The sequence below is a fragment of the Phoca vitulina genome, unplaced genomic scaffold (genome assembly GCF_004348235.1).
Source record: "Phoca vitulina isolate PV1807 unplaced genomic scaffold, GSC_HSeal_1.0 scaffold97, whole genome shotgun sequence".
NCBI lineage: Eukaryota > Metazoa > Chordata > Mammalia > Carnivora > Phocidae > Phoca > Phoca vitulina.
In genome coordinates, this window is record NW_022589800.1 from 2,263,496 (window position 1) to 2,290,347 (window position 26,852).

General features: G+C 44.2%; 2 protein-coding genes across 2 annotated transcripts; both read right to left on the reverse strand.

The window, feature by feature from the left end:
* Nucleotides 1-635: 635 nt before the first annotated feature.
* On the reverse strand, nucleotides 636-3,391 carry CD1E (CD1e molecule). Its single transcript, XM_032397224.1, has 6 exons — nucleotides 3,331-3,391; nucleotides 2,747-3,043; nucleotides 1,878-2,156; nucleotides 1,390-1,668; nucleotides 926-1,022; nucleotides 636-810 (listed from the first exon to the last, which is right to left on the reverse strand). The coding sequence occupies exons 1-6, from the start codon at nucleotides 3,389-3,391 to the stop codon at nucleotides 636-638; spliced, it is 1,188 nt and encodes a 395-aa protein (XP_032253115.1).
* Nucleotides 3,392-14,306: 10,915 nt separating this feature from the next.
* LOC116627463 (T-cell surface glycoprotein CD1b-like) lies at nucleotides 14,307-17,364 on the reverse strand. Its single transcript, XM_032397225.1, is given in 7 exon segments — nucleotides 14,307-14,430; nucleotides 14,936-15,029; nucleotides 15,369-15,392; nucleotides 15,395-15,646; nucleotides 15,862-16,140; nucleotides 16,786-17,052; nucleotides 17,304-17,364. Coding segments are annotated over 7 exon segments (1,101 nt in total).
* Nucleotides 17,365-26,852: the final 9,488 nt, after the last annotated feature.

Here is a 26,852-nt window from a genome sequence, read left to right on the forward strand (position 1 = left end):
ATGCAGTGATGTCAAAGGGGAGTGGATTAAGAAAACGTCACTCGATTTGACAAAAATTTATTTCAGGCAGAATTTAATGGGAAACACTTTACGCTGAACCAGCTACATATTTTGTGGGGTGAGTCCAGAATGAAAATACAGTATCTCCAAGTTTTATTAAGGATTTCAAGACAGCAAACATTGCATAGATGACATGCCCATGAAGCTGGCCCTGAATCCAGGTCAGGCTTTGTTTGGGTCATAGGTGCCATTATAAACACCTACATCCTGCTTTTAAGCAACTGAGAAAAAAACAGAGAAACAAAAATCTGGATAACCACTGTTCAGAGTAGGAAGAGATGAACGTATTTAGGATGATCCATCCAATTTTGGAAGTACAGAACAGCTTTCATTTGGGCAAGGCAGGGAAGATTCCATGAGAAAGAAGCATCTGAATTAGAGTCTGAAGGATCAGCAGCAATGAACATGTGGCCAAAGCAGAAAAGATATTGCTAGAAGATGGGGCAAAAAATAAAACAAGTTTCCAAAGGGGTCAAGATTTCTGCCACAACAAGCCATTTTATCAAAATTAGGCTTTATTTATAGGTATAAACCATGTTTAAGAAGGAGAAAAGGATTTTATGTGTAAGGTAAAACTAATGTCGCCAGAGTTGGTTTAGGCTTGTTTTCCATTTCTCTAAAAATCTATTCTTGATCCACGATTCCTGTGGCATGTAGAGCTGGTGTCCAGGAGTCCTGGGCCCCTGGGCATCGGCCCCTATGGGGGAGTCAGGACTGGGGGTAGGGGGCGCCAGGGCCTTCCGACTTGAGCTGTGGGAAAAGATTTTCATCCCAAGGAAGGGAAATCAGAGAGAGAACGGGGAGGGTGGAGGAAAGAAGAATAAGTTGATAAGAAATTGAAGAAACAGAACAAGAAGAGGCTCACCTGTGCTTTTTAAAGTAGGAGTGCCTTACAAGCAGCAGGAGCAGGGTAACTATCACCACCAGACAGAGCAGTGTCAGCAGGACTGAGTTTCCACCTCCTTGGGCGTAAACCAAGGATGTCAGTCTACAAGGCTCTCCACGCCGCCACCACCATCAATGCTTCTCCTTCCTAGAATTTTCATCTGCATGTCCTGAAGACTTCATCTCAATTCCTTCTGAGTCTGTGTCCCCAATCTCCCACCCCATCTCTTACCCAAATCACCAGATCCTTCTTCCTTTTCTCTTTAGTACTCCAATCCCTTCCTTCCATTTCTTGAAATTTAACAGTGATCATTCTCTGCCCTTCTTTGTTTGGATCCTCCCGCCTCCATCATCTTGTGCCTAGTGTTCCCACCCATCTTCCAAGCACGTCCCTCAGCAGCCCCAGGACTGTTGCTTCCTGGCCAGACTCCAGCTCTTTCTCACCCCAGTGGATGATTATGTCATGGCCTCCCAGACTGCTGTGCTTCACTTGGCACGACAGGCCGGCTGCCTCCTGGGCCGCCACGTCCAGGGTCACTCGGAGATACCACGTCTCATCAGCATTAGGCAGGACATTGCCTTGCTGGGTGCCCCGCTGCTCCTGCTCACCCCGCATCCACATCACCCACACAGGCTTTGGGTGGAAGCCGGAGACGTGGCACACCAGGAGTAGACGGCCGGGACCGGGACTGGGGCCACTGGACACCCAAACCTCGGGCTTCACTGGAGAGAAGATGAGGAGACAAGGCACTTAGGGGCACCTGGGACCGAGCTCAGTGACTCAGTGGTCTTAGCAGTTGGAGTAATCACTTCTTTCTCTCATCTGAGGAACAGTCCTAAACCCACATATCCCACCCTCTAGCCTCTCAGTGTATGTTTCAAAGGGATGGTAAAGAGTGGAATATGAAGCTTAAAGCACTGGGAAAACTCACCTTGTCGTTCCAGTTCTGACTTCCCTGCTTCAAGGATTCCTGCCAGAAACCGAGGGCAGGTGTCGCTGAGAAGGGTCTGCATGATTTCCTTAATATCTAGGTAGTTGTTGAGCACCGCACAGACCTTCTGAGCCCGACTCCCAGCTCCTGGAGATGGCTGCCAGGAGTTTCCTTGCAAACTCAGAAAATCTGAGCCTTGATAAGCCCCATTCAAGAAGCTTCCCGAGGCCTTCCCAGCATGTTGCGTACAGCCAGCTGACACCTGGAGCTCGAAGGGGTCTGGGGGTGAACAGAAGCCATGTAGAAACAATTACAGGGAAGGAAAGTAAGCAGTCTAGGAGATTTGCTCTGGAATCACACAGCATGCTGGAGTTGGGTGGGGCAGGGGAGGGAATTTGTGGGAAGAAAATGTGAAGATAAGAACGTATTTAGAAATAATTGATGGGGAGGGGCTAGATGGGAAGGTGTTGGGAAGTTGGGGACCCGGCTGGAAGGTCTCACTTGGGAATGGTTAGGTACAGGCGGGCCTGGTAGACTCTCACGCCAGAGAAGGGAGGGCAGAATCCTGGCTGGAGAGGCCATGTCTGGGGCCAGGGGTGGTGGGCAGAAGATCACAGGGAGACACTATTGCAGGGAGCCAGAACACGAAGGTGTATATGGCAGTGTGGAGGGATGTGTCCTTGCCAGCCCATCTGTGTCTAGGATGGGTGGGTGGGTGGAGTGGGGACAGTGATGAATCGTGAGGCAGGAGAGAGAGCAGGAGCCCGAGGGGGACAGGGAATAGTCCAGGAAGGCTGGGTGAGGTCAGAGCCCCTTCGGAAGCAGATTGGAGCCTTCAGGCAGAGATTGGCGTGGAGCAAGGAACTCACATTCAAACTGAAACTGGTGCGCAAAGGCCTGCACCTCGATGGTGAAACCATGGAAGTAGAGTAGGAACAGATTTTGCAGGTTCTTCAGCTCCTCGGAGCTGAAGTTGCCCTGGGACCAGGGCCGCAGGAAGGTCATGGTGCCCAGGACCTTGTCCCAGCCTTGAGTCTGCAGATCGCCCAGCCAGCCCGATACCTGCGAGGACGCCCAACTGCTGTTGGCAAAGGAGGAGGTCTGGAGGATGCGGAAGGAGAGGGGCTCTTCTGTGGCTGGATCAGGGGGTCCTGGGACCTGGGGTGCTGAGAAGCCAGGCCACATGGAGAGAGTACGTGAGCATGGGCGAGGAACCATGGAGACAGTTACACAGACTGCACACATTCCCGTAGCCCACCCTGCTCCCTGGGCCCGCTTCCTCTCCCCAAACCTAGAAACAGAAAATGAACTGTGGCAAGATGTTTTGCCTGGAGCCAGCCTGGCATGCAGACTCCAAGGGCATCCTATGGGAGTAGTACTCCCTCCTGCAGGTCCTCCCAGAACCTCACCCCTCTGCACCCAGCATCAGAAGTCTTCCCAGGGCTTGTCCTACCGTCTAGACTTGTTCCATGCTGGAGATATCCTTCGAAGAGCAGCAGCAACAGGAGCAGCATTGCGGCTCAGTCAGATGAAGGATGCCTCAACAGGACTCAGATCACTGCTCTCCAAACCCTCCTGCTCTCATCAAACTCCCCCTGCTGCAGACAGGCAGACCTCCCTCTCTGCCCACTTCCCTGTCAGAGAAACCCTCCTGCCTCCTCAGGGCAGCCCCACAGGGCTCTCACTTCCCCTCCCTCTCTACCACTCTCTAGCTTCCACATTGTCTCCCTGTACCCCCTGACTGCCCCTATGCACACCCTCTGTCAGAGGGGTCCTGGCTTCAGTCTGGGCCAGCTGGAAAACGGAGATCCTTCTGGCCTTGGAGGAATCAGGTCCACATTCGGGTTCTCAGTGTCCTCTTCTTTAAAGAGAGGAGATGGAAGGTGCACGCCATGGCGCCCATGGCCTTTCCAGCATTCCCTCGTCCTGCTGCTGCAGCTCTTTCTCCCTCTCTGTGGTCCACCCCCAACCTCACCATCTACTTATCCCAGTTTTTCCCTCTTGAGACTGCTTTCCCCCCTCTCACTCCCCTGCCTTCTCTCCTTTCCCTCACCCCCTCTGTCTCTTCATTCTGTTCCTCTCAAGCCAGTGTCAGAAGACACGGGGCATCTGGGGAGCAGCTGTACCCGCACCATGACAAGGAGCATCCGTAGCAATACAGGAGGCCCAATAATCTAAGAAAAGTCCCTCGTGCCCAGCTTCAGCCATCAGACCACCTGCCACTGTTGAAGGGGTCCGAGGGTGGGCTTGCCCTGGCAGTGGGGAGACAGGTAATTCTCACTCGAGTGGAATGAGTGGGTCTGGAGGGAACACACAGGGGCCTTGAACCCCCCACCCCAATTAGTCTAGAAATCCATGGACAAGCCTCACTCTGGGTGTGAAGGGTGCTCAGCTCATGGTCTGGGAGCACTGGTGCCCCTGGCTGGTGTCTCACCCAGAGGAGTTCCACTGGAGCAGGGAAGGAATGCTGGTGGCCTGGCGTGTTGCTGGGAGACTTAATTACCATGTGGAGTCTTTATTTTTCTTCCCCTCATGGATGCTGGCCGGTGCAGACTGAAGCCAGCTGGAATACTGCTGCTTTGTTTGGTTTTCCTGGATTCATCCAACTGACATTGCATCAGAACCCACCTGCTGCCAAGACATTTGCCAGGCACAAAGATGTCAAAGATAGAAGTCCCTCAGGGAAAACAAAACCTAAACCTAAAACCAACCTAAAACCTCGACTTCTCCTATAGAGAAGACTCACACAATAGTGACCAATTATTAGAAAAGGCCCACACCCCCTCTTGTCTTGGTACTATTTCTGAATTCTAGGGGTAAAGAAAAATCTTACAAAGTTTGAGACAAAATGCTACTTTCAAAGAAGAATGGCACTGGCTTCAGATACATCACATGTAAGGCTGTGGGGAAATACTTCACAATTCTGATCTTATCATCCCAAAGTTTTTTATTCAGGAAAGTTATAATTCTCTGATAAGGCCAAAATTAATCTATATTTGAACACTCAAAACCTTAAAGAATACGCCACATAGTCTTTTCATGAAACCAGTTGTCTGAGTAAAACCAAAAATTAACCTGAAGGAAACACCCAAGAAATGATGTAAGAAATACCAGTATCAAAGTACGTTAAAAAGATATAGTTAACTTTAAATAATTGTTTAAAATGTACTTGTATAATTTAACACATTTGTTTAATATTTCAGAAAAAAAGAGTTAATAATTGAATAATCACATTCTATATTACCTCACCAAAACCTGGGGGGGGGGGGGGCGGGAGATGAGAAGAAAGACAGAAATAGGCTTATTTCAAATCATCTCTTACTGACCAAGAACACAATGCAAATGGAGTCAGGAAAATTGGTTAAATCATGATGTTTATAGAAATCTAGATTACATCGAGGTGGCAGAGAACATAAACTTTTAGTTCCTATTTCCAAAACACTTAAAATGTTTAAAAATATATGTTACAAAAAGACACGTAAATCCATTCTCATGCCAGAAAATGGCGAAAAGATCCAATTTCGAAAGAGAAGTTTTAAAGTCCTTCAAAAAGAAGGCAAGTGAAATGGGTTCAACCTGCCAAGCACAAGACACATACTGGAGAAACACCACACGCACAGAAGTGTGCGTCTGCAAAATGCAGTGACATACACGGGACTGGATAATATTCAATAGAGAGTCACTGACACTGGCCTATTGAGCTGCTGGCCGCAGGAGCTCTTGGGTTTAGGACAGTGACCCGGGGTCCACTCTCTTAGCAGAGCCACATGTCTGGGTGGAGGTCAATGGGGTGTATTCTGAGTACCAGCCTCCTAGTTCTACAGAAAGTCAGGTGGATTTGAAAAATTTACTTTAAATTTTATCTTAAAAAATAAAAGCATAAGATCCTACATATCTTTGCTAGATAGTAATGAAGAGAGTATTTGCCTTACCACACAGTAGAGCATATAGAAAGTTAATGTTAAGATGGATGAACAGAAACGTGTTCCATGAGACAAGTGGGTACTGAGGTTTGGGCGCCAAAGGCAGAAAGGAGACAAGACAGCAATAGTTAACTGGTAAACCCCTACGATGTGGGCCACACTGAAGAACTGTCTTGTTTTTCCAGTAAGGGAAGGATTTTGAATGTGACAGTGATGTGGTTAAATGGTATTTAGGAAAATTCCCTAAACCCCAGTGAGAGTCACAGGAGAGTGTATCAAAGCATAATGTCACCAAGATGGCGGAGGGTGTTAGTGACGTGAAAGAAGGCAGGAACAGTGAGGGTGGAGAGGGGTGGAATGATAGAGATAGCATGGGGTTGACCAGGATCAACCAAACAAGGAAGTGTGATCAGGAGGAGATAGATGTTGCCATTCACAGAGACAGACAACACAAGTTTGCAATGGATGGTACTGAGGTGCACAGTTCGGGCTGGGTCATATTGAGACTGAGACTCCAGGAGGAGGTATCGAGGTGGGGGGGGTTGTTGCCCAGGGGTGTTATGGATTTCACAGAACCCACCACACATGTGATGTCATAGCTGGAAGTGTAGATGTCTACAAATCCGTCCCCTTTCAAATTACACTTGTAAGTTAAATGTAATAAGTCTTACATCTGTATCTTAGAAAATCTTTGAGTCTCTTGAAGTTTGGTCATTTATTTGTTCTTTCTTTCATTCATTAAATAAATATTGATCAGACATTTAAGTATATGCCAGGCTTTTGTCCAGGGGCTGAGAATATAACAGTAGAGCAAATTAAGAGTAGGGAAGGAGGCTATAAACTCCTTGTCCTGGTAGAGTTTAGTGTGAATAAAAAGACTCATACACATGAACATATATATGAATTCTACTTCCAATTGATTGGAATGACATATGTCAAACACCCATGTTACAAGTAACTGTACTAATCTGAGGAATTTTAGGATCATTTACAAAATAAAATAAAGCAAAAATAAGTAAGGGATAAAACAGTTGCCCTATTCCACAAGAAATCAGTTATATGGGTAAAAAACTTGGAGGTTACTGAATCCATAAGTCATTGTAATGAACTGAGCAAAACAGAAATCAATTCCTGATAGCAACCCAACAACAATGCACAAAACCATTAAGGATATTCCTTTTAAATTGAAAGCATGCAGAAAATAAATTCCACAAGAAAAATATCTAACATTAATTTTAATTTTTTGCTACATAAAATGGTATAATTATTTCCGCCTTGGTTGACACAATTTCCTTATTGCATAACCACAATTTTTTACTAAAACAAAACAAAACAAAAAATACCAAAAACTTACCATTTGTGGCCAGGTCTCTTTTGAGAAGAAATTTCCCCTCCTACACTCTGTCTGTCCTGCTAACTCCCAGATCCCTTTTGTAAACTTTCTTGCCCAAACTGAAAGATTCCCTGGAAACCCATCACGAGTTGTGGCTTTAGACAAATTAATCTTCCTAAGAAAGAAAATGGTTAGGGGGTGGGGATTGGGATCACCTAGAATTGATTTAAAGTTGTAATCACATTTTGGAACACATTTGTGTAAATGTAAGGAAATGTTCAATCTTCTACTCCTAGAAATTCTATAATCATCTGATGACCTTCCTGTTTTTCCTGCAAAAAAATCTGATTTACAACTTTAATGATTTTGGAATAAACAATACGAACCTAACAAACTGGTAACAGAAAGCATAAAATAGCCTCGATTCTTACTACATCTACAGTTGGTAGCCAGTTTTGTGTTAAAATCTGATCTTTCACCCTGAAGGTGTTGCCCTTCCATCCCAGCCTCAGGAGGAAGGTCTACAGGAGAGCAGACTGCCCTAGACACGCACTTAACTAAGCTTTTCCTGAGCCTTCTTCATCTACAAGGTATCAGCAAATGCTTAATCTTCCAACTGCACACAGCTCCTACCAATGGCTAATTTCCAGGAGGTTTGTAGCTCTTTTCCTTCCTGATCTAATTCTAAAGCCTAGTGACATTTTCTACCTAAGTCTCATTCTTTCTCAAAGAGATTTCCCTAGATAACAATTCCATTCATGTGAAGAGAGGAAGCCAACATTGTCTTGGATAACTGCAGTAAAAGGACATGGAAAGGATCCTGGCAACATTAATCCACACGGCTCAGATCATGGCCCCTTCTCACGGTGCTTTTCCTTCAGGTCCCCCAAGAGCACGATGGTGAGGTTCCATGACCTCACCAATGTGTCCATGTAGCTCCCACATTTTGAAAACCTGTGTGCAAGCTCCTCAGCCCCGTCGCCCTCAGTCACGGCCTGTCATGTGCCAGGACAGTGGTGGCTATTGCTCTGAAGTACAGTACACTCTGAGGCCCTCACAGTGCTTCATTCAAATGAGAATCCTTGTCTTTCTCCACACTTTTAGTTGCATTTTATTTATGTAGCTTAAGAAGTTTTCAGCTATGCTAACCACATCTTACGGCAATGCTGTCTAGTAGAACTATCTGCATGATGGAAATATTCTATTCTGTACTGCCTAGTACATATTTAATTTAATTTAATTTAATTTTGGAAAGTGCAGTTTTAGTGTCTAATGTACAAGTAATAATTTGCAGTTTTTATCTACATCTCTATGGCTTTCTATGATTCAAATGCATCCAGCCCACAGATCAACCAGACCTGCCCCTCACATCTGAAATCCTGAAGACTGATGCTGTTCAACCCAAACTGCAGCCCCTGACAGCTGGACATGGGTGTACTTCCTTTAGGGTGTCTGCAGGATTCACCACCACATCCTACACTACCAACTTCATGATATTTTATATTCGATGGCTAATGATGACTAGTTCTTCATCCCCTGCTCTATTGGTCCAGCAGAGTAGAAGATGGAGCAGACATTGGGGAAGGCTGGTGTCTCTCCAGCCAGGAGACTTGACACTTGTCAGGTTCATGAACACTTCCAATGACAAAATATTTGAATAACAGGTTTAATACTGAATTTCAGCCTGTGTATTTTTTTATTCCAATTAATGAAACATGTTGTCATTCTATTTCCAATTTAAATTTTTCTTTTATTGCTCATACTCCAGGAATTTTTTTTTAAGTTGTTCTTAGTTTCTGTCCTAGAGCGTATATGCTCTCAGAGCAAGTGTTATTTCATGAGGCACACACTTGTGTAGGTCATCTTATCAGTTAATAGACTTTAGGAACTCTGAACTCTGGACTTCTTAGGTTTTTCTTAGGACTTTACTAGGACTTTTTTTTTAATGTTTTATTTCAGAATAATTCCAGATTTAATGAAAAGGTGCAAAGATGGTATGGAGCATTCTTAGATATCTTTTACCTGGTTTTCCCTAAAATTAACATCTTACATAGCTATGGTAAATTTACTGAAACTAAGAAATTAACATTAATATAATTATCATGAACAAAAGGGCAGATTTACTCAGATTTCACCAGGTTTTCTACTAATTTCGATTTTCTGTTCAAAGTTTCAGTCCAGGGAACTCTGCTACCTTCACTGTCATGTCTGTTTTCTCAGTCTTGTCTTGTTTCCCTGACCTTGATTTGGAAGAGTACTGGACAGATTTTGTAGAATTTCCCTCACTTTGGGGATGTCTGATGTTTTTCTTGTGACCAGTTTGGGTTGTGGGTTTGAAGGAAGAATACCATGGAGGCGGCCTGCCCTTCTCTTCACACCATCTTAGGTGCATGTGCTATCAATATGATTTGTGACTGGTAACTCTCACCTTGATCATTTGGCTAAGGTCATCTGCCAGGTTTTTCCAGTGTAAAGTTACTCTTTTACCTATCCACACTCTGTCCATTGGAAGTGAGTCCAGCCCACACTTGAGGGCAGGTAATCAAGCCCTACCTCCTGGAAAGGAAAGATTTACAAAGATAATTTTTAATTCTTCTGGAAGGAAGATGCATCCCTTTTCTCCCATTTAAAATTTTATTCATCATTTATTATATTTGTGGAGCTTGTGCATATTTATTTTATACTTTGGGTTTTACTAGGATTTTTAAGACCTACTATCACCTCCATGCTTACCCATGCAGTGACCATTCTTGTCTCTGTTATCCATTGTCTTAACTTTTCTTTGTAAACGAGCTCCCCAATTTGAGAGCAATTAAAACTCTGAAACTGTCTTTATCCCTACTGTAATATTATATGAAAAGTGTTGTAAGTTCTTCTTTTCCCCAAGAGTCACTTTAAAAAAAAAAAAAAGAATTGAAACAAGAGTATTATTAGGCCATCTTGCTCTATGTGGATGTAACATAAACAAATTGCACAATTCTGGGAGTTACAGCAATGAGAACAACTACATTACATTCCTCAAGGGGTTATTGTAAAGATGAAGCAAGGAATGTGAAAAAAAAGCACACACAAAACACTTAAAAATTATTAGGACTGGGGCGCCTGTGTGACTCAGTTGGTTAAGTCCCTGACTCTTGGTTTGGGCTCAGGTCATGATCTCGGGGTCATAAGATGCATCTCCACATCAGGCTTCCTGCCCAGTGGGGAGTCTGTTTGAGATTCTCTCTCTCTCTCCTTCTGCCTCTCCCCCTTAAAATAAAATAAATAAATAAAATCTTTTAAAAATAGTATTAAGACCATCATCATCATCATCATCACCACCATCATCATCATCACCATCACCACCACCACCACCATCATCATCATCACTGATGATCTCTGCAGCTTGAGAAAACAATAATGTCTCCCTGGAATGTGCTAATGTCATGGATTGATCAGTAGTTTCCATCTGCCTCCCCAATTACTAAGTCTTTGTACTTTCAAGGTCATTTTCCTAACCAATTTTATTGACTTCTAAAATAACACTGGTGATGATGAGTTACATTGTTTATGGAAAATTATCCTGCTGAGAATAGCTGGTAAAACTAGATTTTGAAAAATATCATCTATTTAAAGACATCTGAGAACTCTCAACACAGTGAGAAATGGAAAGTCCATGAAGTTCTGAGAGTTGAAAGGCAGAATTTGGGACCATTTTTTCTCTGACAGGTGCCTGCCAATCCCAAGAGTGGTAACAGAGAAGCCCAGAAGCTGAGCAGAAACTTCCACAGAGTCAGGGGGCTTAAGGAGACAAACACTGGGATTTGGGGTCTAATTGGAAGGGAAGTCCTGGTAAACAGCAGAGGCTCTAGTTTGAGACCCTAAAAGCTTACATTCTAAAGCCCTCTACTCTGGAGTACAAGTGAATCAGAAATAGAAAAAAATAGAGCAAACTTCATAGAGATTGAAATCCACACTTGAATAATTGCACTTCCTGGTTCAAATAGGGTCAACTGATACTGCTAGTTCCCAACACTAACTGCCAAGTTGAGCACTGCAAAGGACAAATAAATAAAATAAATGTTTATTGTGTGAAATTAATTTAACTCTGAATTTAATTAAAATGTTAACTTTACTCTGCGAAATAAATTAAAATATACAGCAACTGTAGCATGTAAGTCAGGAGAAGGATAGATGCAGTTAAAGTGTTTTGGGGTCATTGCCTAGTATGAAGTGGTAAAATACTAACTTATAATACATTTGATAAGCTTTGGATGAATGTAAATGTTTCTTGAATTACTAATAAGAATTATAAAAACCATGAAACTAGCAAGCTTACATGGGGAGAGGATATAATTAAAAAACACTTAATCCAAAAAGTGGGCAGGGAGTCAGGGAGGGGAAAAAATATAAAAGGCACTTCCCTAATCTGGGGAATGAAACAAACATTCGTGTCCTAGAGGTAGAGAGGAACCCTCCCAAGATCAAGGAAAACAGGCCAACACCCCAGCATGTAATAGTAAAACTCGCAAATCTTAGCACCAAGGAAACCATCTTAAGGGCAGTTAGGGGAAAGAGATTCCTTATGTACAGAGGGAGGAACATCCGAATAATGTCAGACCTATCCACAGAGACCTGGCAAGCCAGAAAGGGCTGGCAAGACTTATTCAGGGTACTAAATGAGAAGATCATGCATCCAGGAATACTTTATCCGGCAAGGCTGTCATTTAGAATGGATGGAGAGATGCAGAGCTTCCACGACTGGCAGAAACTGAAAGAATATGTGACCACTAAGCTGGCCCTGCAAGAAATATTAGGGGGGATTCTATAAAAGGAGAAAGACCCCCAAGAGTGATATAGAACAGAAATTTACAGAGACAATCTATAGAAACAAGGTCTTCACAGGCAACATGATGACAATTAATTCATATCTTTCAATAATCACTCTCAACATGAATGGCCTAAATGCTCCCATAAAATGGCACAGGGTTGCAGATCAGATAAAAAGATAGGACCCATCCATATGCTGTCTATAAGAGACTCATTTTGAACCTAAACATACATCCAGACTGAAAGTGAAGGGATGGAGATCCATCTTCCATGCCAATAGACCTCAAAAGAAAGCTGGGGTAGCAATTCTGGTATCAGACAAATTAGATTTTAAGCTAAAGACTGTAGTTAGAGACACAGAAGGACACTAAGTCATTCTTAAAGGTTCTATCCAACAAGAAGATCTAACAATTGTACGTATCTATGCCCCCAACATGGGAGCAGCCATCTACATAAGCCAACTGTTAACCAAAATAAAGAATCATATTGATAACAATACATTAATTGTAGGAGACCTCAATACTCCACTCTCAGCAATAGACAGATCATCTAAGCAGAAAATCAACAAAGAAACAAGAGCTTTGAATGACACACTGGACCAGATGGACCTCATAGATATATACAGAACATTCCACCCTAAAACAATAAAATACTCATTTTTCTCAAGCACACATGGAACTTGCTCCAGAATAGACCACATACTGGGTCACAAATCAGGTCTCAACCAATACCAAAAGATTGAGATTATTCCCTGCATATTCTCAGACCACAATGCTTTAAAACTGGAACTCAATCACAAGAAAATTTTGGAAGAAATTCAAACACTTGGAAACTAAAGACCACTATGCTCAAGAATGTTTAGGTCAACCAGGAAATCAAAGAAGAACTTAAAAATTCATGGAAATCAATGAGAACAAAAACGCATCAGTCCAAAACCTATGGAATACTGCAAAGGCGGTCCTAAGGGGGAAATACATAGCCATCCAAGCCTCACTCAAAAATAGAAAAATCCCGAATTCACCAACCAGCTCTACACCTCAAAGAACTAGACAAAAAGCAACAAATGATGCCTAAGCCATGCATTAGAAGAGAAATGATTAAGATTAGAGCAGAGATCAATGAATTAGAAATCAGAAACACAGTAGATCAGATCAACGAAACTAGAAGCTGGTTCTTGAAAGAATTAATAAGATCGATAAACCACTGGCCAGACTTATCCAAAAGAAAAAGAAAGGACCCAAATTAATAAAATTATGAATGAAAGGGGAGAGATCATGACTAACACCAAGGAAATAGAAACAATTATTAGAAATTATTATCGACAACTATATGCCAATAAATTGAGCAACCTGGAAGAAATGGATGCCTTCCAGGAAACTTATAAACTCCCAAGACTGAAACAGGAAGAAATTGACAACCTGAACAGGCCAATAACCAGTAACGAGATTGAAGCAGTGATCAAAAACCTCCCAAAAAACAAGAGTCCAGGGCCTGATGGATCCCTGGGGAATTCTACCAAACATTCAAAGAAGAAATAATATCTATTCTCCTGAAGCTGTTTCAAAAAATAGAAACAGAAGGAAAGCTTCCAGACTCATTCTGTGAGGCCAGCATTATCGTAATCCCCAAACCAGGCAAAGACCCCATCAAAAAGAATTTCAGACTGATATCCCTGATGATATCCCACAATACGTTAAAATGACACAAAAATAGCTCAATGCCGTGGGTACAGAGTGAAGTTGGTCTCTGCGTGACACCAGACAAGGGAGGGTCACTTCCACTGTAGCCGTAAGGAAGGCTTCCTGGAGGAAGAAGCATCTCTCTGTGCCTCAAGGGTTAGAAAGTCATCCAGGCAGAGACAGAGACATTATGTTAAACATGCTCAGCATCCCTGCGAATACAACAATTGCAGCTTAATTATAGTTAGCTTACTTTGACAAATGACATTTCAGCAGAAGCAGAACAAAAAAAGTTTTAAAATAGGAAACCAAAGGATTGTCACCAGCAAGTTGTATACTATATTTCATTTATTCTAAGACACATTCTTTTCCACATCTTATGTGTAGGAGATCAGGGCGAATTGTACTATTGATACCATCTCATAAAAAATTGATGGTTTTCTATTATTATTCTGCTAGTTATGAGTAGTGATTTATCTTACATCCTATGGGAACTCTGATGTGATCAAATAGGAGGATTATTTGATGAAATATGATGCAATCGACCCCCCAGGGCTGATGATTGAGCTTCTGGGCTTCTGGGTGCTTATTCCAAATGGAAGAGAAGTCATGTCAAGGGTTCATGAGATACTCTGATATGACCTGTGAAGAACACAAGCAAAAAATATTTCTACAGAATAGAAACTCATGCTCCCATGTTCACAGTTACATTATTCACAAATAGCCAAAACATGGAATCACCGCAGGTGTCCATCGACAGATGAATGATAAACGTGTCATGTTCGTGCAATGGAATATCATTACTCAGCCTTGAGAAGAAAGGAGATTGTGACACGTGGGGCCACATGGATGAACCTTGAAGACCTTGTGCTGAGAGAAATAAGCCGGTCACAAAAGGACAACTCCTAAAAGTTTCAATTATATGAGGTCCCCAGAATCATCAAATTTCTAGAGACAGAGCATAGAATGGTGGGTGCTGGGGCCTGGGGAGCAGGGACTGTGGAGGTATTGTTCAATGTGTATAGAGTTTTAGTTTTCCAAGACAAAAATAGCTCTAGAAATTGGTTGCACAAGAATGTGGGTGTACTTCATACTTCTAGGCTGTGCATTTGGAGATGGTGAAGACCATAGGTTTTATGTTTTATGAGGGTAGGTTTACCATAATTTAAGCAATAGATTTACATAAAGAAGATGGGATTGGGAAGAAAGGGGAGAGTCTGGCGGAAAGACTGAGGCTAATGTGATGTAAATTGATAAAATGGTAGAAAGAGTAGATGCATAGACAAAGAAGAAAGATTAAAAATAAAAACTCACCAGTGCTTCAAAAACCAAAACAGAAGACCTATCAAAAGGATCAAGAAGGGCACTATTATTGCCAAAAATATCAAGCCGATGGAGATGGGGTTTCCTGGAAATTGGGGAAGGACACAAGATGTCGCTTCAAAACCCATTCTCTGATTCTTCTGGCCTTCCTTTGCCTACCTGATGGTCACATGCTGCTGATGTATGCTACCTCTGTCCCTCCCCCAACTCTGGCCCTTCCTCCCCACCTCCCCTCTCCCTTTCTCCCCTTTATTCCCTCCTTCTCCCCCTTCCATTCCTCCCTCCCTCTCCCTTCCCTCCATCCCTCCTCTCCTCCCTCCCCCCACCCTCCTCTCTTCGGTGAAGCCCCACTTGTGGCCAGTGCCTCCCTCTATGCTTGAGGACCATCTCCCCCATGCCTAGCCGGGTCCCAGCTCTTTCTCACCCCAGTAGAGGACCATGTCCTGGCCCCTAGACTGCTGTGTCTCACTCGGCACAACAGACCAGCCGCCTCCTGGGCTGCCACGTCCAGGGTTACTCGGAGATACCATGTCCCATCAGCATAGGGCAGGATGTCACCTCTCTGGGTGTCCCGCTGCTCCTGCTCACCCCGCATCCACATCACCCACACAGGCTTTGGGTAGAAGCCGGAGACGTGGCACACCAACAGCAGATGGCCAGGACCCGGACTGGGACCAGTGGACAGCCAGGCCTCAGGCTTCACTGGGGCAGGAAGGAGCAGGGAGAGTGTCAGATTATGACTCCACTCTAGAGCACAGGGATTTGGAAACTTACAAGTTTGGACAGTGACCCTTTCTCTTCCTTTGGAAACCAAATTATTGATTAAGCCCCTCTCTTCTTAGGTACTTCCTCCTCTTGAATTTAAGGAAAGTGGTGAGAAGTGAAACGGAAAAGCCTTAGGGGGGGACAGGACTAACCTTGTCTCTGCAGTTCTGCCTTCCCTGCCTCGAGGACGCCCAGGAGATACCGAGGGCATGTTTCAAAGAGGAGCTTCTCCCCGATATCCCGGATGCCTTTGTACTGACTGATGAGCTCACAGATGCACTGCGCCCTGCTTCCGCCCTCTGGGGTGGGCACACAGGAGTAATTCTTGAGGCTCAGAAAGTCCAGTCCCCCTAAAGCTCCCCGCAAGAAGTGCACGGTGCCCCCCCTGGGATACAGCTTACAGCCTGCTATGCCCTGGATCTCAAAGGGGTCTGGATAGAAGGAAAATGGACAGTTAGTAAGAAGCAAACAAGAAAGAGATGAGGGAAGAACCTGGGATTTGGGATTTGGGTGATGCAAAAGGTCTGAGGTGTGAAATGATGAGCCAAACTCTTATTTACAGCAATCAGAGATTTTTCAGAAAGCTGAGAACCAGGGAGAGGCATGCATATCACTAATGGTAGAGAAGCAGTTGCAATGACGTATGTGGGGAGAGGGGAGAGGGGGGCAGAGTATGAAGGTTGGGGGCCAGCCATCCAGGGTGAATAAGAGGAGTGCATTGGGAAGAGGGCCAGGCAGGAGGCTCCAAGAGGGGGATTGCAGGAGGAGGTCACTCAGGCATCGGGGAAGAGAAGTGGGGCTTCTTGCTTAGGGTTTGAGAGAAGCAAGTTATACACGAGCCAACCAGGAGATGTTACAATGGGGCACCTTCACCTGTCAGAGGAGAGTGCGGGCAGCAGGGAGAACCTGGAATGCTCTGTGGGGGTGCGGAGTCAGAGGGTGCAACTGCTCCAGAGAAGTGTATGTGTGCAGCTGGGTAATGCAGGAAGGAGGGGCAAAGATCAGAAGGTATAGTAGCCTGAAGCAGGAGAGAGAAATTCAGCAAGAGCCTCCCTAGATCAGAGGATAGGACTCACATTCCATCTGGAACTCAGAGGCATGATCCTGCACTTCTAGGACGAACCCACTAAGGTAGACCTGGATGAGCTCCTCCAGCTCATTCACCTCTTCATCACTGAAGTTCCGCTTGGACCAGGGCTTCAGGAAAACCGCCCTGTTGGCAGCGCTGTCCCAGCCATGAATCTGCACATCGCCCAACCATCCCGAGCCCCGGGTCTGAGCCCAGCTGCTGTTGATAAAGGACGAGATCTGGATGGCTTGGTAGGAGGTGGGCCCCTGAAAGGCTGTGGGTAATGGGAGGATAAAAAAAGTGAGGAGAAAGGGAGAAGCAGGGAACAATAAGAGAATGAACATTGGAAAGATCTAGAGAAAAGGAACCCAGAGTCTGAAGAGCAACAGAGAGCCCGAGACATTTGTCCCCAGGGCCTCAGGCCACCTCCCCACCTCTGGAGGGTGGTGGGGAGTGTTGGGGAAGCCTGAGCCTCCGTGGCTTTATCTGGACCCTGTCCCCATGCTGGTGTGGCCAGTCGTCCACCTTCCTCACCACCACCGCCTGGGCAGAGAACCTTGGGCAACACCAGCAGCAGAAGCAGCATCTCCCCAGAGACTCTCAGAGCCGCTGCTGGTCTCAGGCTTCAGCAGCTCCATTCAGAGCTCGACAGTGACTTCCTCTCTCTTGCAGCTGGGAAATCTCCAGGTCTGAGATTTGGAGTTTGAGAGAAGCAAGTATACACAAACCAACCAGCAGAGGAGAGTTGCACCTCCCACAGCCCTGGGCCTCCCACTCGCCTCTCATTTCCACTCCAGCCCGACTCCAGCATTTATTTTCTTATCTGCCCGGCTTCCAGCTGCTTCCCTGTCTTCAGTTCCCTTCTTACTTACTACCTTGCAAGAGCCCCCGTGTGATTTTGAAGGGTCATGTCGCCTCCCCAGTCGCGTACTTCCACAATGCTAAAGAAGAGGATGATGCTGGACATCTCCTCCAGCTTGCTGTATCTAGAAGGACGCTTTGGGTTTGTCCATGCAGCTCGACCTTCTCCCTGCCTCCCTGCTCTGGCCCTCCATCGTCACCACTCCCAGTGTCCTCAGTGGCTCCTGTTGCTCATCTCACGCCCTTTGTCTCATCCCTCTAACCCACATTCTCATTTTGGGGGAGGGGGTGTATGTTGACCATCACTTACACCAAGAATTGCAAACCCCACCTGGCTTGTAGTGCTACAGATCCAAATCCCAGAATCAAATATGATAAATACTGCCATGTACAATGCAAGCAAATTTATCTTATACCACAGCCATTTTTTGAGGGTAAAAATAGTATTTTCTACTGGCATATGATCTTTTCAGTAGCTCTTGAGCTTTGGAGCTTGGAGTAACACATCTTCTTGAGGACAGAACCTGGGAGTCCGGCAAAGGTAGCTTCTTGTAGAAGGTTCACAAGCAATAGAGCCTCTTCCTCCTTTTGCAACATCCCCAACCTCGATCTACATTTTGGCCTTACTGATACCAAATAAAAGGTTACTAGGTGAACAAGGAGCTTGTCACTTTTCCCCAAAAGTTCAGAGGTGTTTGTCCTAAGATGCCATCCCCTGTCTTCTCCGTGAATGCCCTTGGCACATTGCAACAATATATTGAGCACTGTTGAGTGAAATATTCAGACTCTAATCAATGTTAGCTGTAAAGGTAATCCTTGGATTTTCTCCAATCAGGAAAAAAATGACAAGTTTGCATAGATCTACATATCATCTAGCAGGAACGTGGTAGTAAAACATTCCAAGCTTGGGGGCTTTCACAAACTGATCGATTTACATAGATAAAAAATGCAAAATGAAGATTGTAACGATCTCTATGCCTGGAAATAAATGGCTCATGGTATTAAGAGTGGCCTTTATTCAAGCCTGATTGTGAAGTCCAAAGTGCAAAGTATATGAGTCAGGACAATATTCCTGGAATCCGATACCTCACATAAGCTAATTCACTTTTTGGGTCACAGCCAAATGACAGCAGAGATTTAAACATTACTTGCCATTGACATTGTCTTTTTTTTTTCTCTCTCTCTGTAAGCCTTCAGTTTGAGGTAGAATACCCAAGACTCTGTTGGGTGTGCTGTCAATTCGCTGGCATGCACAAATGTGAAAAACTTAGTGGTGTGCAAGCATAATTAGTAGATTAATTCTCCCACAGGACAAACATCCAGGGAGAGCACTGTGGCAGCACGGGAAGGCAGTGAGCTGGGCTGGGAGAGGATGTCCTTGCCTCAACATGAGCACGCACGGTGTCCTGGTGCACACTCAAGGACAGACTGAGAACTGCAGCCTCGTTTCAGGGCCAGGCACCGGACAGGTGCTCCTGCCCCCCAGACCCCATACACTATCACTATCACCACCACCACCCCTGCTCGATGCAAACCAGACCTAAGGCATTCATGCAAGAGGCACACCCAGAGCTTGGTTGTGACACACCTACTCCACACTCAGGCTATAAAGTCTCCTCTCCCAAATGGCCCATGCCTCCAAAACAAAGCCTGAGTGGACACAAATCTCTCGACGCCCAGTTTACTCCAATCAAGAAGCTCAGAAGACAGGGTCCTGCCTTTTACTGGTGAAAAGGAGAGAGAACAGGATTAATAGGTAAAAACGTACCTCTGATTCCTCCAAGATCCCAAAATTAGAAATACAACAAATAACCCTGAAATTCTACCCCAAAAGCAAAGAAGATAAACATCTTGGAGACAAACGTGAGATTTCTGCAGACTTGGGGCCAGCAGGGGCCCCTCCACCAAAGTGCAGGCAGCAGCCCCGGAGCTGACAGCCAGCAGCAGACTGAGGTCCATGTTGTGCGCGTCCTGCAGCCTGAGCCACGGTCACAGTACCTGCAAGGCCCTAAGCTGGCCAGAGGAAAGCCAGCAAACGAGCAGCCCATTGTGTTGCTTTCTTTCAAATTCTGTGATTTTAACCAAAGAATAAAAGTTAACAACAGAACCAAAAACAACAAGTGTATCTTGACCTCCTTATTTATTATGCACACATTCATTTATCCAACAAGTATTAATTGAGCACCCACTATTTGCTCTTGTAGCAGCTCTGAGCTACCTCTTCACCATCCAAATTCTCATCCCCCATCCCACCCTATCCCAAACTTGGAAGTCAGTTAACAGACTCCCTTTTAAGCTCAGGAACCTTGATTGACTTAACTTAGCCCACAGATTCTTGAGTCAAAAAGAACCTCAAATTTGAGCTGCAAGGGGGTGTTTCCAGTGACGTTGACCCCACCTCCCCAGTACTGGGACACTAATTGGAAAACCCACTGCATTTTTACCTTATTGGTCTGTCAAACCAAACTGCATGTTTTTGGGTTTTGATTTTTTTTTTTTTTTTTTTACATAACTTTGTTCCTGTAGGTTTACTTTGCTTTCTGCTGTTGTTGTCTATTAAGAGTGCATATGGTGGGGTCCATACGATCCTTATAGCAGACAGAAGTCTGGGGATGTCTGAATTGTGTCAAATTCTAGCTTATTATTTTCTTGCATCTACTGTTGAAAAGGAAACTTCTATTATTCTATTTGTTATTATTTTGTAGGCAATTTTTTCTGCAAAGATTTTCCATGTTTCCTTCCATTCTTTTCTAAAATGGAACATCTTATACTTAGACTCTGGAGTTTCACATTATAGTGTGAATATCTAATTGCTTATTTTTTTCTTATTGAGGTGAAACACAATATAAAATTAACTATTTTAAAGTGTTCAATTCAGCAGCATTTAGTATATTACAATGTTGCATAACCACGAGCTCTAACAACTTCTAAAAAATTTCTATCACCCCAAAAGAATATCCCACATCTATTATGCAGTCACCCACCTCCATCCCTCCCCATGCCAATCCCCTATTAACTGATAATCTTCCTTATGTTTCCATGGACTTACCTATTCTGAGCATTTCATATAAATGGAGTCACACAACATGAGCTCTTTCGTGTCTGGTTTCTTTCACGGAGCATCATGTTTCTGAGGTTCATCCATGTTGTATTATTTTTTCTTTCTTTTTTATGGCTGGATGATATTCCATTGTATGTATTACCACATTTTGTTTCTCCGTTTATCCACTGATGGAAATTTGGGCTGTTTCTTCTACTCACTATTCACAATAGTACACATATTTGCCTGAACATCTGTTTTCAGTTGTTATGGGGATATACCTAGAGGTGAAAAGTCTGGGTCAAATGATTAATTCTATGCTTAACTTTTTGAGGAACTGCCAAACCATTTTCATCAGCCCGTGTACCACTTTACATTCCCCCAGCCACATGAGAGGGTTGGAATTTTAGATAGTTACTATATTAGAAGTAAAAACTAAAGCATTTTTTAAATATGTGTTTATTTACTAACTTAAAATGAAAATAAACTGAATGTGGATTTAAAACAAAAAACAAAAAAATATAGTGAGAATAGTGGCTTTGTAGGTCTTTAAAATATTTTCGCAATCCTCTTTAACATCTGACTTAATAGAAGGCAGCTATGTTTTCATAACTGCTTCCAAATACCATCTGATGCAATATGACATGACTACAGTCTCTGGAAAACAATGTACACTAAAATATCATGGTAGTATTGTTATAAGAATAGTCTTGATATCATGGAGCCTCTGGAAGGCTGCCAGGAGCTCCCAGGTACACCTGAACACACCTTGACACCAGCTGGCCTAAATCTGTTATTTCTTCAAGAGATACACAAAGGTATTCTACCTTCTTTATTAGTTAAAATGTTTCTAAAAAGATATATTCTCCTCAATAACTATCTCATTACTCTGAGATGTCCAAAGACAGAATAAGTACTCGATTTTTTCCATTTATTTACCAGTCTTCAAGGGAGCGAATTGTTTGTATAGCTTCCAGGTGACCAATGAGTTACTTTTTCTGCTGCAAATGCACGACTGTCAGCGTATTTGAAATGCTTGACTCCATCCTAGCATTGTTTTTGCTGAGGCTCAAATTGCCCCCTCTGTGACTTGGGATCCTTTCTAAGTCAGCCTGCTTCTGAATTCGCAACACTCCTTCCTCACTGGGCTCTCCATCCCTCTGTGGTTCAGCAGAGCTGTTCCGGACTCGGGTAGAAGCTCCCTGCCCCAAACTGAAATCAAGTCATTTCCCCATGGCTCTCTGGCCCCTTATAGGGTGAAAATACTATGTGGAAGCCATACACCGAGACCCAGCTTAGTCTTCGTTTCTGGGCTTTTTAAGTGGCCAACCTTTTTTCTTTTTTTAAAGAATAAATATTGTGGAGAATCCCAGATAGATGGAGGGGCTGGCCAACTTTGACAAAGCTGCAGAAAGGAGTTGGTGGCCATGGGGCTGGGCAAGTGGCTCCATGGCAAGTCTGAGCACAGGGGGCAGCATCTGGGGGCACCGTCACCTGTCAGTGTTGTGTGGACCGTCAGTGTTGTGAAGACCACTGTGATGAGTGACTATCACCCGGGGGTGGGGGGGGGGGGGGTCTGGCAGGTGTAAGGGCTGGACCTCACTGTGTTGGGAAAAGTCAGCATTTCATAAGGCCACCTTTCCAGAAATTCAGCGAAGGCACTTTGTTCTTTCCTTTACGTATTGGAGACCATGTCTTTATTGAGGAGGATCATGGGTGCAGCACAGCCCAGACTGGCTCTCAGTTCCCGTGGGCAGACTGGGCGCTGGCGTGGGTTGCAAGACTCCTGTAGAATTCTTGACAACACAGTGGACCCCCAGCAACCATGGTGCCACCATCACCACCTTGTCAGGCTGCCCAGGGCTCTGTGCAGGGACCCCAGGAGCTGCTGAGTGTCCATGCCAGAAAGGACCACCAGCAGCTCTTGCCCTGACCCAGGCGGGACATCTACGCCCCGCCTCTGCAGTCTGAGCGGGCGGGAGGATGCACATGGGGACAGAGTGGGCCGGTCGACACCCACAAAGAGCTCTCGCATCTTTGACACCTTCCACCCTCCCTTTTTGTTTGTTTTTGCTTAGTTCTTTAGAATTTCTCAATCCTTCCAGGCTCTTAAGCTCTTAAGATTTTATTAACAGAATGTCTGGAGGAGATGTTTCCAAAGGTTGTGCTTATACCTTTTTACCGTCCCTTCATGCCATTATCCGTAGAACACAGAATCACCTGTCCCCAGCACCCCCACCCCTGGTCCTGTGCGTGACTGTCCCTGCATGGGGACTGCGACTCTGGGCGATGCTCCTGGCAAAGGCTGCTCAAATGGCGCACCACTCACATCAGTGCTCCCGGATTTCCCACGATAACACATTTGATCAGCAGCCACTACCGTATATAATCCTGGGCGGGGGGCGGCGGGCGGGGAAGGTGTTTGTGACTCCTCAGAGCCCAGATTCCTGTGGGCTACTAAAACTTGAAGGGAGGGGTGGTTAGTGTTTCTCTTTTTCCCAAAATGAGCTTAACTGTCATTTTATCCCAGGGGATTAATAAAAGGCTCTCTAGCATTCTGCTCTAGGGCCTTCAGCTTTCACGGGAAGGGGGACCCTCAGCACACAGATTCTGTTGTTGCAAAGACCCTGCTTTGAGCCACTCCTTGCCTCATGGTGTTCGGGGGCAGCAGTACCTGCCTTATTTCTCTGAAGACATAGCATTTGTGACACATTCCCTGGCCGTTCCCTACCACTCACCCACTCCGTGTCTGCCGTAAACCTCACAGTTCAGACCAAAATATCTGCACTTGGAGCCAATCACATCTATGCAGAGGGGCCTCTTAAAGTCATTCTGTGGGCACCAAGCCCCGAGGAGTAAAGGAAGCTCCCAGTGCTGCTCTTACCATCTCCTTCCGGGTAACAACACGACCTTTGCTTGTTCTTCTCTCGCCTCTTGGTTCAGAAGGAAGAGTCAAAGCAGAGGCGTGAGAAGCTTGGCTTTGCTCACTGAATGCACTGATTCTACCTGAATGGGGCAGGACAGCTCAGTCTTGAGGTTAGGATCGAGCAGGACCTGTCCTGACTTTATGTCCGGCTACGGGGTTTGCTAACATGGCTGTACGTAATGGATGATCTCCACTAGGTCAATGTAAAAGTGTTTTCTGGTTTGTCATTTTTTAATGTCTGTACATTAAAAGATTGACATAGGAAAAAAAATACTGTAGTGAGTTCATATTTATACTTTCAATTCTAGTCTAGAACCACAGAGTTTTACTCATTTATCTCACAGCAATCTCTTCTCCCCCTACAGAAAATCCTGGTTGCTGATGAATGAATATAATTATGTATTCACCCATCCCACACTCTAACCTATATCCCGCTAGACCATACACACAACAGAGTCTTAGAACAATACCAACACTATCATGAGCAATATGATTATTGAAAACAATTTAAGTATTGTTTTATGACCCTAGGGTATATCCCCTGGACGTGAGTAAATTGTTATGCTTTAAAGTTGCTTGAAATAGTTCCTGACTTGTGGTTTGTCACCAACTTGGTAAGTGGTTATGCGTATTGTTGTGTTTTGCTTTCAATGGTTAGGAACTGAAACTCTTGTTTGTTTGATTTATAATGTTACAAAGTGTCTACATGGAGCAGGACACCCCAAATGGCTGGGTAAGGGGCTCAGGACGTTCTTTCCCTACATATCAGTGATAATACTGGACATAATTTTCTGAATAAACTATTTCAGAATTCTGGAAAATGACCAAAGGCACGCAACAGATTAAGAAGTACTTAATTCAAAAACTGCCTTACCCTCAGCAAGAACAACGGGGTGACCGAACACAAGACTGCCCCCACCCCACCCCTGGCGCAGTGATTCCAGAGGCCGAGAACCTGAGGTCTTGCTGTCACCAGAAGGGTAGACCCAATCTGGAACTCCACAGAGAGGGCCCGTGTACAGGGAGTTTGTAGGAAACAATAGCAGTCGGTGGCAGAAATCAAAGGTCAACATGACCGCTGCCTACAGCTGCAATTCCAGTTGAGGCAAAGAATAGAGCCACTGAAGTTTCACAGACGTCAGGGAAGTGAGTCAGCCATGGTGGACCTCGAGCTCTCACGTATTCCTAGAGGTGTGGAAGGTTGCACACATACTAAGCAGAAAGTGAAGCGGGTCACAGTTCTCTGCTTTTCCCTGGTCAGACATGAAGCCATTTTTGCAAACAAAGTAGAAGTCAGGGCAGATTTGTAAGCTGCTTGAATGGTAAATGTGCACTCCAATCCACACATGTCCCCTCAACAAAAGGTGTGAGCCTTACCCGTTTAAGGTGCTGCTAAAACACAAATTTAACCTAGTGAATCTGAAGATGTAATTGGCTTTATCAAATCATTCATGGACCGGGCAACATCCCATATAGGAAGTAGAGGTGGGAGTGACTCCGAGGAAGGTGGGAAAGAGGAAGAAAGAGAAGAGGGGAGGGAAGGAGGGAGGAAAACAAGAAGGGAGGAGAGAAAAAGATCTTCTTGCAGTGACCACTTTGCAATGTAGACAATGATCTAAGATTTACATTGTACATCTGGAACTAATGTAACGTTATATACCAATTGTCACTTTGATGAAAAAACAAGTGAGCAGGGCAAACTGCAGGGCAGCCAGAATCCACAGAATTAGTCCAGGCAGGTAATAAAACAAACAAAGCAACTTTATTCAAAGAGACTCTAACTAGAAACAAAACAAATAACCATCAAAGAGTGGATGAATTTAAAAAAAAAAAAAAAGTGGTATATTCATACATGGAATCGATTGAGCAATAAGAAGGAATGTGGGATGACCTAACAACCATATGCTAGGTGGGGAAAAAGCACATAGATACAAAGAGTATATACAGATGATTTCATTTTAATACAAATATTAGAAAAGACAAATCTAAGCTTAATCATATCATTAAGCATACCAGTAGTTTCAAGGATGCCCGGTTGGCGGTTTAGCTGCACATGAGGACAGGGGTATCCAGGTAATGAAACGTGCTGTATCTTGATTGTGGTCTTGCTTACATAGGTGTATACATTTGTCAAAATGAATGGAACTCCACACTTAAAACAGATACATTTTATTGTAAGTAAATTACATATCTATAAAGTTGATTCAAAAATTCCTAAAAAGAAACAAAATATTGTACCCAGTACAAAGGACATAGACAGACTGAAGAAGTAGACATGGTCCCTCCAGGCAGGTGGGTGCAGCCCTGACTGTTTCCTCGCCCACCAATTCACAAGTGTGTATGCCTGTCTTGTGTTCAGTGCTCGACAAGTATTACTTGAATTAGTGAATGAAACTTAAAGGAAAAGAACTCCAGACAGGTGTCTGAGATAACACTACCCTTTGGGGGGTTTGTTTTCCATATACATCCCTTGCCTTGATCCCGTCCTTATCCTGGGGACCAGCTCTCTTGTGCCTTTTTATTAACCATTCAGTGACACGTCTGCCCCACTGCCCTGCATACATTGCTTGCTCACTGTTTCTCTCTTCATGTTTAGAATAAGTTGGAGAGGGATGGCTCATTGTATTTTTAAAGTAAGTATGGCAGGGAGCAAAGTTGCATTTTTCCTTAAGAGTTAGGGAGAAAATGAGGGAGCTAAAGGAATGTGGGATTTCTGGGCCAAACAAGAAACACTGGAACAAGAAGGGAAATGTCAATCCTTCAAATACTACAACCATGTCAGGAATGAACATTATGAAGAAAGACTATCAACACGACAGTGAATCTAACTTGGATATGGTTTGTTTGGGTTTGATTTTCACTGAGCATGTATTACACACAGGAAACACACCTTCATCATGATCATTGTCCCAAAGGAGCTTGCACATAGGAAGGGGAAGAAAGACCTAGGTAACTGCGTGCAGGGTAGAAGTGAGGTGTACATATAGCAGAGATGAAGGGCTTACCACCCACGGATCAGGGAACACCCTGGAGGATGAGAATCAGAATGGGCTTCAAAAGTAGAGGACTATTGAACAGATGGAGATTACAAGGAAGGGATTCTATACAGAGTTACAGAACTAAATTAGTTTATGTGAACAATGATTATAAAGCAGAAACAAGAAAAAAATTAAATAGAAAAAAGAATGTTATCATCACTCTGTGGTCCTATGTTCCTGGGCCACTGGGGAAGGCGTGATGAGGCAGC

What these genes read in the sequence shown, in the direction of transcription:
- CD1E (XM_032397224.1), bottom strand. Translation starts at nt 3,391, where the DNA reads ATGCTGCTCCTGTTGCTGCTGCTCTTCGAAGGATATCTCCAGCATGGA. An exon ending in GCATGGAACAAGTCTAGACG is followed by an intron (nt 3,044 to 3,330) that starts GTAGGACAAGCC and finishes CTGGCTTCTCAG; the next exon opens with CACCCCAGGTCCCAGGACCC. An exon ending in GTCAGAACTGGAACGACAAG is followed by an intron (nt 1,669 to 1,877) that starts GTGAGTTTTCCC and finishes TCTTCTCTCCAG; the next exon opens with TGAAGCCCGAGGTTTGGGTG.